General features: G+C 32.5%; 2 protein-coding genes across 3 annotated transcripts; both read left to right on the top strand.

Annotated features, from left to right (window-relative positions):
• The first annotated feature begins 697 nt into the window (after positions 1-697).
• Positions 698-3,229, top strand: LOC141674049 (zinc finger protein CONSTANS-LIKE 16-like). The gene is made up of 2 exons (XM_074480778.1): positions 698-1,915; positions 2,841-3,229. Exons 1-2 carry the CDS (start codon positions 887-889, stop codon positions 3,063-3,065), a joined length of 1,254 nt encoding a protein of 417 aa, XP_074336879.1. The 5' UTR covers positions 698-886; the 3' UTR covers positions 3,066-3,229.
• A 4,159-nt stretch (positions 3,230-7,388) lies between these two features.
• Positions 7,389-8,939, top strand: LOC141674056 (ribulose bisphosphate carboxylase small subunit 1B, chloroplastic-like). Of its 2 annotated transcripts, none has more exons than XM_074480791.1 (3): positions 7,389-7,631; positions 8,248-8,375; positions 8,495-8,939. In XM_074480791.1, exons 1-3 carry the CDS (start codon positions 7,458-7,460, stop codon positions 8,604-8,606), a joined length of 414 nt encoding a protein of 137 aa, XP_074336892.1. In that variant the 5' UTR covers positions 7,389-7,457; the 3' UTR covers positions 8,607-8,939. The 2 variants fall into 2 exon arrangements, with proteins under 2 accessions (XP_074336892.1, XP_074336885.1); XM_074480784.1 differs by having other exon boundaries at positions 7,404-7,631; positions 8,248-8,382.
• Positions 8,940-11,269: the final 2,330 nt, after the last annotated feature.

Genomic DNA, 11,269 nt, shown 5'->3' on the forward strand with positions numbered 1-11,269 from the left:
AATACTCACTTATTCAGAAAAAAATTCATAAACAAGTACTTTTCCCGTATCTTAAATTTTTTATATAGGTTTAATTTAAATACATCACATAATTTAAATACTTAATCGAGCATTAATATTATTAGTCGAATATTGCTAAAAATTGATAGTGTCTAACTATTTTTATTTAATTTCTAGTAAGGTTACTTAATTAGGTTAAGTTATATCATATCAGTAACTTTTTTGATAAACCTCAACAATCACTTGGACAATTTTGCTAGATTCCAAAGTACAACTAGTTAGTAGAGCTAGAACATGGTACAGGGCAACAACTCAATCTGTGCCCCTCAACATTTTAACATGCTTGCACACGACTACCAAACAGAAGAAACATAATTTGTTGGCACAAATTACCGCAAGAGGTGAGTGAAAACAAGAGGACAATCTAACAAAATGGGTCATTTCACATCTAGCAAGCAAGAAATTGACATGAAAAAACTAGATCAGGGACTTATATCTCATCCACAACAATGGAAATCCTGTAAATTGACATATCACCAATAAGAAATCAGAATGTAGATAATATTTATATTTTTAACCAATTAGAAAATAGATAAGGCCTTCTAGTGGGTCCTAATAATCCAAACCTTTTACACTTGTGTCATGAAAAGTGCATCAGATAATCTGCACTATTGGTAATATATATCCTATTTATAATCAGAAATTCCACCAAGGCCCTGAAAAGTGCATGAAAATCAATCTCATTGAGTCATTGCTGACAATTCAGTTCACAATTATTTCTTAAATTCTCTGCTTAAAGTGCACACTCGTTTGTCCTAATTTCTCCTGCTACATTATTTTCTTACAAGTTCTTGAAAATAATAGAAATCTAGAAATAATTATATTCATGATTTCTAGCAAGAAATTGGCTAGTGCAGTAGGTGGCAAAACGGCTAGAGCTTGTGATAGTTGCATAAAGAAGCGAGCTCGGTGGTACTGTGCTGCCGATGATGCTTTTCTATGCCAGGCTTGTGATTCCTCCGTTCACTCGGCCAATCTTTTAGCTGATAGACATGAAAGAGTACGCCTAAAGACGGCTTCCACGGAATTATGTTCCGTGGAGCCGTCCTGGCACAATAGTTTTAAAAGAAAACCTCGTACACCACGCAAATCAAAATCACAGGGCGTGCACAAAAACCCGACACATCTCGTGCCAGAGATAGGTCAGGATGAGAATTCATTTGAAGAGAATGATGAGCAGGAACAACTTCTTTATCGAGTCCCGATTTTGGACCTTTTTGCTGATCAGCGGTGCCTTCCAGGGGAAGGTAAAAAAGGAGTTGCAAGTGATGAGGATTGTAACTTATCAGGCACGATAAGTTACGATTGTGCAGACCGTAAAGATAAGCATAGTTTTCACGGGTTCGGTGAATCCAAAAATGATATTGATGAATTCGCAGCTGATGTTGAAAGCTTACTAGGTAAAGGCTTAGATGAGGAGTCTTTTGACATGGAAACATTAGGGTTTTTAGATTGTAGGGAGAAGGACTTGTTGGAAAGTGGTAATAAAACTATCGAAACAGTCAAGCTTGAAGAAAAAAAAGAGACAGACGTTACCATGGGGATTATCAATATTGGTGAGATTGATATTACTGGGGAAAAATTTGAACTAAATTTCGATGACTATGGGTCCCTAGAGAATTGTGAAGAAGATAATGAAGCCGGTGGCAACGGTGGAACATGTGTGGAGAAAGAAGAATTTGTGACGAAAAACGACGATGATGATTTGGTTGGAAAGAAGAAGAAGAAGAAGAATATGTTGTTGGCTCTTGACTATGAAGGAGTCATTTCTGCTTGGGCTGATAAAAAGAGGCCGTGGTTGACAGGTGAAGGGCGCCCGGAGCTGGACCTTAATGATTGCTGGCCTCACTGCATGGTAAAATTAATCTTTTCCTTGGCATCCAATTTATTTACTGCATGTATCTATTTGAAGTTGAAATGAAATACGTAGTCCATCCCAAATTAGGTTTAAGGTGTCTTAATAGTATAATTTCGTTAATTATTTTTTCAATTATTTTTTAAAATAAAAGTTTAAGATTTATATTTTTATTTAAAAAAAATTAGAAAATAATTAAAGAAGGTATATGATGAAATCATTTTAAAATAAAAAAATTGAAAAAATAATTAAAGAAAGTATACGATGAAATCAATTTAAAATACGCATAAAAGTGAAGGAAACAATTAATTTAAGATGGATGGAATAACATTTTAGAGAAACAGAATAGAGTCTGTAGTTAACTTATGTTGTCCCTATCAGAAGGATGAAATAGGTAGTAGACAATTCTGTACATGCATCACTACTCTTTAAATAAAAAGTAATATCACTACTCTCAAGTCTTAACATATAACACCAGAAAAACTCTTGTGACGAAATCATCCTCCCTTTATTTGCGGTATGTAGAGGTTCGAATTTTGTCAAATACAAGGAATACGTGAGACTCCCGGTGTATCTAAGGGATCTTTAGTTACTTGTATTGCAACCTATTAGTAGATGTCAATTCTCAATTCACATGAATAAAGAAGTCGGCCAATAAGGAGGCCCCATACCTCAAAACAACCAAATAAGAGCCCCCCAAGGCAAAAGCACTAAAAAACAAAGACAATAAAGGAAAAGGAGAAATACTAGAAACAGAAATGCAAATTGCTTTTAGGAAGGGCCTTTTAAATTGTTCTGGTGGATATAAAATTTCAAACTAAATTTTCCTTTTACCTGTGAAACGTTCTTATGAAAATGTAAACAAAAGAAACAACCAGCTCATTTAATGGCGGACGATTAATTCAGATTTGTTTAAACTGTACAGGATGAATGTGGAAGAGTCGATTACCAGGCATATGGAGAGATGGGTGGAAGCAGCAATATAGTGGCGAATGAAGGGAGACAAGCAAGAGTATTAAGGTACAGAGAGAAGAGAAGAAGAAGATTGTTTTCGAAGAAAATAAGGTACGAAGTGAGAAAACTAAACGCAGAGAAGAGGCCTAGAATTAAGGGAAGGTTTGTAAAGAGGCCAGCTGAGTTTGCCGCTTAGATTGCTAGTTCATTTTTCTCATGCTTGCAGCCAAATTGTAGTGGGTAAATCTACTCATTTACTGCATGCTATAGCAGATAGCCAAAACCAAAAAATATGTGAATATCATTATCAATATATTGGTGTAAATTACTTGATTAATTATGAATAATTACTTATCGATATATACTGAACAAATGCACTTAATGTTAATATTAAGCTAGCTTCTTGATGGTGAAGGTGCACCACATTGTAACTCAAATTCGATCCTCTCTATCCACCAGGTCATTTTAACCCCTCACCTTTTGTAATAGCTTAAAATTGATGGCATCCCTCAGCGCAAACTAAGGGCGTGCATGGTGCGATTTAGTGCGGTTTTTAGTATTAACCGTAGTCAAACCAATACATGCGGTTCGGTTCAGTTTATTTGCTATTAACCGCCACCAAACCATTTAAAACGCTTTTTCGGTTTCAGTTAACCATTCATCGGTTTCGGTTTTTTTATACATTTTTTATTTGTAAGATTTTTTGTTGGTAATGTGTTGGATAAAAAAATAACATCAAGTTAAATAATAATATTACATTAATCACCAAAAATTTGTCACTTTAGAATTCGTTAAATAAAATTGATATATTTCATAAAGTTATTTTTGAATGTATAATTCATATTATCTTAAATAATAGATATGAAATATGATAAAAATATATGTTAACAACAATGAAAAAAAAGAGTATATATCAAAACATATGATAAAATTGATTATATACATATTAAAAAAAATTATGATTTAAGAGTATTTACATCTTAATCTTAATTCATTTATGATATTATATTATACAATTATACTAATATTAAGTAGATATTTAATTAATAAAATATTAGAATCGGGTTATGATAATATATACATGTATATATACATAATATTATATATATATATATATATAATATAGCGGTGCAGTTAATTTCGGTTCGGTTTTGATTGAAAACTGGAACCGAAATCGCACCACTAATTCGGTTTTTGTCGCTTCGGTTTTCTTCGGGTTTTTTAGCGGTTTGTCTTTTTCGGTTAGTTTATCGATTTTTTCGGTTATTTTTTTGATTTCGGTTTTTTCTGCTCACCTGCGACGAATAGAACCTAATGTAAAACAAACTTCGTCTCGTACATGCATAACACAAACCACACTGTTTAGCCACTTCGATTTCTTTTAGAAGGCGCGCGCGTGGTAGCCATGCTGAGGCATACATGTATAATGGCAAAATAATCTGATCTAACGGATATCTGATCCGAAACCCGAAATTTTGGATTTACCGAATTCGATTTTTTGGATTTGGATATAAATTTAATTTTTAAATCCGGAAATTTTTGGATTTGGATATTAGGTATACCGATCTGAAACCCGATCCGAAATCCGAAACTCTATCTGAACCCGATCTGAACCCGAAATCCGAAAAAAATCCGAATTATTATTATATATATATATATTAAATATATATATATATTATTAGAATTAATATATATATATATATATAATATTAGAATTTTATATATTACACATTATAATATATATATTTTAATAATATACATTATACATATTATTATATAAATTTTTAAACATATATTTTTATATTTATGTTAAAAATTAACTAACTATAAAGTTTAATTAAATATAATTATTCAATAATTTAAATGGGTGATAAGATTTATAAAATTAACAAAACATCTTTTAGTAATAAATCTAAAAAACTGGGTATCAATTGAGTTATTTTTTAAATATTAGTTGTACATATAATAACACAATTAATGATGTAGTGTAGTGGTTGAAGATGACATATTAAAACTATTTCTCTACAAGTTGCGTGTTCGATCCCAAGCACTTGCAATATTAATAATTATATAAATTTTCAAATTTCGGGTTTCGGGTTTCGGGTTCGGGTATGAATATCCAATCCAAAAAAATTTCGGGTTTCGGGTATATCCGAATCCGATGGATCAGATTTGGGTATTCATTTTCGGGTATTTTTTGGGTCCGGATCGATTCTGGTATGGATAAAATTTTCGGGTTTGGATATGAATTCTGTCATACCCGATCCGACCCGATTGTCATCCCTAAGATGTATAGCAGTATACACAGTAATCATTGTCTTGAGTCTCGTGAACACCCAAATTGATCGTTTTAACATGAAAATCCTTCGCAATTTTTCCCAATTTATGTTTTGTGCATATTTATTTATTGTGCCAACAGAATTATTAAAAAATATGCCCTTAAAAATTCAAATTTTTCGATAACCATTTATTAGCATAAAGAGATTAGATTCAGGATCGATCGGTCCTATATTTAAGGAGTACGGTCTAGGACAAACGATTGTTAAAACATATTATATGATACTATGACGGCACCTGTATAATAGAATTTGTTTGTTATGAATACATGGACTACCGTCATTTTAAGTGCTACCCTGCGAATGGTTTGATGCTAACAATAGTTTATCTAGACCATCTCCCTGTATCATAACCATGATATCATATCCATGTGTGCTCGGTAATTTTTCTATGGTAAACACTGAACAGTCTGCTCAGGCACCGGCAACTAAACATGCTTCTGCTATCAAAACTGTCACCCCTGCAGGCATACTGTCCACGACTGAAATATAATTTTACATTCGTCTTTGTAAGATAATTTTGAGTTTAAACTTGATATAAAAAACATTTTCAAAATTAAGTTAAGCGACCCTATTACTCAATGTTAAGCAGCTGAATATAGTTGGGCTTTTAAATGTGAATCAAATCTAGTTGTTAATTGGGCTTTCTTGTAATCCTTTCCACTAATATTTTCCAAGCCCATCTGTCACTTTACTTGGACCCTATTGCACCTGAACAAAAGGGTTTTAAACTGTTTAGTACGATGTTCATTTTACATTGCAAATTCTTTGTATTTTTTAAATTGAAAGACTTCATAAAAATAAATTGTTTGAAATTTCCCGAAATACTAAAGACCTTCTCAAGTTATGCCTCAATTCACCAAAAATAATTATACATGTCATACATATTCATATTCATGAAGGAGAAGGACTTGGCACCAGTGGCATAACAAATATTTTGCAGTTCGAGGACAATAATTGAGCAAAAGCTGTTTAATTAGGAAAAAAATTGGAGTCAGATTTTATCTAAAATAAATAATTCAATATTAAATAAATAAAAACTCCGAATTTTTCAAATTTTTATGTTAATTAAGAATTAAAATTGGAATGTAAATCAATAAGAAATAATTATATTGGTTTTTAGATAGAGGAGTATCACGTATCCAAAAAAAATTAATATTTTTTTCAGATAAATTTGATCATAAATATCAAGTTTTAATTTGTGAGTGGATATGAAAAATTAACACACATCATATTTAAGGTAAAAAATTAGGAAATTCTAACGTTTCCTTACCCTTAAATAGTTTTGGCTTATTTAAGGTAATTAGTTTTGGCTTATTTAAATTTGATGTAACAATATACTATAGGACTGTTTGGTTTTACCTTGGTTCACGTGATTTGCAGGCTATTACGTGAATCCGTAGGTTTACCCAGTGCGCACCACCTACGATAAAAAAAAAAAAAAAAAAAAATCAGTTAACTCAGCTTATTGACTTATAAACAGTAACAGTTATTGACGAGTGTTTATTAACCTAAGATTGATAAGTTGAATCTCAGTTTATTTTTTATTTTTCATTTTTTATCAATTTTATTTTTAAAATATATTTTTTTAATATCAATCTAACTTAAAATATAAGAATTAAGATAATTATATTTAAAAATTATTTATTTTAGTTTATTTAAATAAAAAAAATTGACTTATAAATTAAATCATCATGTATAACTTATAAATTTTTATCAACTTATTATTTATTAGTCACTTATTCAATTTAAACCATACATTACTTATTTTAAGATTTATGCAACAAAGTTATGGAGAGGGAAAACCAATACTATAATGATTTCAATAGTGTTGGTTATTATTATTCACAAGTTCAAATATCAAAGTATGAAGTCTAAATTGTAAGTAGTATTTCCAAACAGCTAAGTAATGAAGGGTCAAGAAATGGCTAGCAACTGAAGGAAAAGCAAGTCCTCATTCCTTGATCAGAAGAGATAAGGCAACCTCTTCCATGCCACGTGTCACCTCAATAAGATTGTTTAATGATAAGGCAACCAATCCAAATTGCTCACACTTATGTGGCTACCATGTTGTAATGTCACCCTATTTGTGATTCAATGGCCATAAAATGTCTAAAACTCCGCAGACAAAATTGTGACCATTGGATCATTAAGTTTATGAATGTAGTGAAGTGATATGCCTATATAAGTTGCAGTTGAAGAAACAGAGCTAAACCTATCAAACAGAAGTAAAGAAGAAGAGTGTAGTAGTCATGGCTTCTTCAATGATCTCATCAGTAGCTCCGGTTACACGTGCCTCCCCGGCTCAGGCTAGCATGGTTGCACCTTTCACAGGCCTCAAGTCTATTGCATCTTTCCCAGTCACCCGCAAGGCTGAGGACATTACTTCAATCACCAGCAATGGTGGAAGAGTTCAGTGCATGAAGGTATTCTATAATTCACTCATTTTTTACTACTTAGACGCATACATAAATAGCACATTCCCTGTTAAGTAACCAATCGCTCTAAAATCTTAACCGGATTTTATACCACTTAACCTCAAGTTATGTTGAGAAGTTAATAGAATTATGCTTAACAAATGTAACAGTAATTAAATGTTTATAAAAATTTGGTATTAGGAAGTGGTTTTGCTTGTATATTATACTGATCTGAGTGAATTTTGTTTATAACTAAACAAAAAGATTACTTAAACAACTCAAAATAATTATTCGACTGTTAGTAGTTGATTTCAGAGATGATGTAATTCACTTGTAAGATTTCAATCACTTGTAAGATTTCGATTGTAGTACTTTGTCTAACAAGGTAGTACTATGACTTTGGCCCTTGTTCACCGTACTAATTGCACATATTTAAAACATAAATTGGGAAATTACCCAACTTCTTACCCTGAAGAATGAATTTCGAGATAATAATGCAAGTACCACCGACATTTCCGCTGAAATTTAAACTCTCGAACTCTGGGCTTTTAATTATCATTTTTTCCTTACCAAGAGAACGGACCTTGATTGATTAGCTAAAATGGTGTGAATTGCACAAATGCAGGTATGGCCACCAATTAACTTGAAGAAGTTTGAGACCCTCTCATACCTTCCTCCTCTAACTACCGAGCAATTGGCAAAGGAAGTTGACTACCTTCTCCGCAACAAGTGGATTCCTTGTTTGGAATTCGAGTTGGAGGTTTGCTTGAACTTATCCTCTGATTTTGTTTCGTATTTCCTTTCCTACATTATGTGTCTACGTTTTTGGTAGAAATGCTAGTAACAACTTTGTGATGCAAATACTAATGCAGCATGGTTTCGTCTACCGTGAGCACAACAAATCCCCAGGATACTATGATGGACGATACTGGGTTATGTGGAAGCTTCCCATGTTCGGGTGCACCGACTCATCGCAGGTGTTGAAGGAGCTTGATGAATGTGTCAAGGAGTACCCCTCAGCCTACGTCCGTATTATCGGATTCGACAACGTTCGCCAAGTGCAGTGCATCAGTTTCATTGCTCACCAGCCAGAATAAATCTGATGATCAATCTGTTTGTCGATTTATCCATCTATCTTGTTCGGCTCATATATAAACCTCTGCATCTTCCATTTTATTCCTTTTCAATTGTCTGTTTGTAATACTGTTTTTAAATTTCTTACTTCCATCTCCAGCACAAGAAAATTGGAACTATAGAGGATTGACATGTAGTGATTGTTGGTGATATAATAATACCTACTTGTTTGTTTTCAAACTCCATCTGCCTCTCTACTTTGCATCTTACACGTTTATGTGTTACATTCCTCATTGGTATTGAAAAGTTGATCATTAGAAGCTCAACATTGCGAGAATATTCAGGAAACATTGGCTTAGAAAGACTCTGATACAATGAAAAGATATCTACTATGTCAAGACCTAAGAGAGGACAAGTACTAAACCGAAATTGTAAGGCGAACAAATTATCTATATCATTCTTATGAGTCAATACATGTAGTTGTGTATTGTGCATGTGTGTTTATCCATGATTCAGGTTCAAGAACTTGGTTGATAGAACAAGATGTTAACTACATGAAACCTTGGATTAGAAAAAAAAACTCTTGCACTTATTTTCTAACTGCACTTGTAAAAACAAATAATTTGTTGGCCACAACCCGTAACTGATCTGGATTCTATTAACCTCTTCCTACACTACAACATCTGCTATTTGAAATGCAAGAAATTCAACAGAATTGATAGAATCCAAATTCGATATGTAAAAACGCAATAAACTAAACAATACTCGGTATATCCAACTCGAAAGCTAGATATACTGAAAAACAGGATCTCGGGAGGCTAAGATGTACGTCTGTCATAAAAGTAGAGAGGTTGAAACTCTAGTATGATGTTTTAGCTAGCTCTGTCTCAATCTTCCTCTAGCTAAAACTCTGAGATTGATGGTTAGTTTGGAATCTCCTTGATACCTTTTAAATCCCAAATATCATCATCCCAAACAACATCATTATACAAATCATCAAAAGCTCCTCCCATGAACTCAATATCCCAACAAGGACACCAACATGTACCCCATGACATTTGCTCATCCCCTACCATCCACACAATACTACTACTGCACCATTCCTCCCATTCCATTAATCCAATCTCCCCTGCTTCCACAGCCATACTATCCATCCTTTCTCCGACCACCACCACCTCCTCCTCAATTTTCATCCCTTTTGCCATTTTTGTTGCAATCTGAGCCTCATTCACCGTCTCGCACCTCTGCCTCTTCATAACCCCGCGCCAAGAGAATCTAACCAAGACAACTAATTTGAGACGGAAAGAATATTTGTGCAGGTAAAATGTACTAAGACTAGGAGTGTGACAAAAATATGTGAGAAAATGTTGCTATAAATAAGGCGAGGGATGAAGTTAATTTGGACATAAAAAATATATAAGGGACTTGGTTGTGTTGTGCATGGTGATGTGTGAAGGATTACAAAAATGAATGACCACTTATTCACGTGACACTGCCTTTGCCTTATAATGGAGGGCTGCCTTTTCGAAACATAAATATCTTATCGGATGGGAACTCTTCTAGTAGCATTTTAAGATCCCTATACGAAAAAGAGAAAGTCACTCTGTACATACCAGGTTTACACCTCCAGGCTCCTGCTACCATTATCGGTTGTCACTCGTTGCTGGGTAAATTAATTTCATTGTCCGAAAAGATGAGGATTTTTTTTTTACTTAAAACCCATCTCGAAATAATATTATTTAGATATATAATTGGAAAGAATTTAACTTGAAATTGGCATTAAAGTGTATCTAAAAAAATAGTTAAGTTTTTTTAAAAAATAATAAAAATAATTTAAGAATAAAATATCATACGACATCTATACATATAATTGAAATTACGCATAATCATATCGTTGTCGAATTATTCCTTCTTCGATATCAAACAATTTTTTGAATAAACATGTATATGTTGTTATCCGTTTTTAGCAATCGGTCATAAATATATCATCATAAAAATCTTTATCATCACATCAATATTATGAAAATCCAGCAGATTTATAATCCCGGACATTATGAACTTCAAGAAAAAATAAAATAAAAATCAAACTCTCACAATTAAGGAGACACTAACCAAAATTCAAATAAATTAAAAATTTATTGAAAAATAATAACTTAATCAAGATAAAAAAATAAGAAAAAAATAAAAAAAATTACCGATAAAAATTGATAAAAAAAAACCCCTGATAAATTTTTGAGTAAACTACCCAATGGAGAAAGAGTACCAGGATATTTTTCTAAAACTACATGGTTATTGAATTGGGGTTTACAATAGTTAAGTAAATAGATCTTTGATAATTGCGTACGGAATAAATCCTAGTTCGAGTGATAACAAACATTAAAATTGTGAAACTATATAGAGTCAAAGTATAGATTAGTTTTTTGAAAAAAATGTATTTCAAAATTTTAGGCTTAAGATCATATTTTTTAAATAAACGTACTTGCTTATATTAATACTTATCAATCAATAGATTACAAAGGATAAAATTAGTAGCAATGTTGCACCACTCCCTTATACCTGAATAACAATGAGTG

The sequence above is a fragment of the Apium graveolens genome, chromosome 1 (assembly GCF_009905375.1).
Source record: "Apium graveolens cultivar Ventura chromosome 1, ASM990537v1, whole genome shotgun sequence".
NCBI classification, from domain to species: domain Eukaryota; kingdom Viridiplantae; phylum Streptophyta; class Magnoliopsida; order Apiales; family Apiaceae; genus Apium; species Apium graveolens.

Bases quoted from the DNA above. Each gene is read 5' to 3' on its own strand.
- LOC141674049 (XM_074480778.1), top strand. From the start codon at position 887: ATGATTTCTAGCAAGAAATTGGCTAGTGCAGTAGGTGGCAAAACGGCT. The intron at 1,916-2,840 runs GTAAAATTAATC...TAAACTGTACAG, and splicing joins ATTGCTGGCCTCACTGCATG to GATGAATGTGGAAGAGTCGA.
- LOC141674056 (XM_074480784.1), top strand. From the start codon at position 7,458: ATGGCTTCTTCAATGATCTCATCAGTAGCTCCGGTTACACGTGCCTCC. The intron at 7,632-8,247 runs GTATTCTATAAT...GCACAAATGCAG, and splicing joins GAAGAGTTCAGTGCATGAAG to GTATGGCCACCAATTAACTT. The intron at 8,383-8,494 runs GTTTGCTTGAAC...ATACTAATGCAG, and splicing joins GTTTGGAATTCGAGTTGGAG to CATGGTTTCGTCTACCGTGA.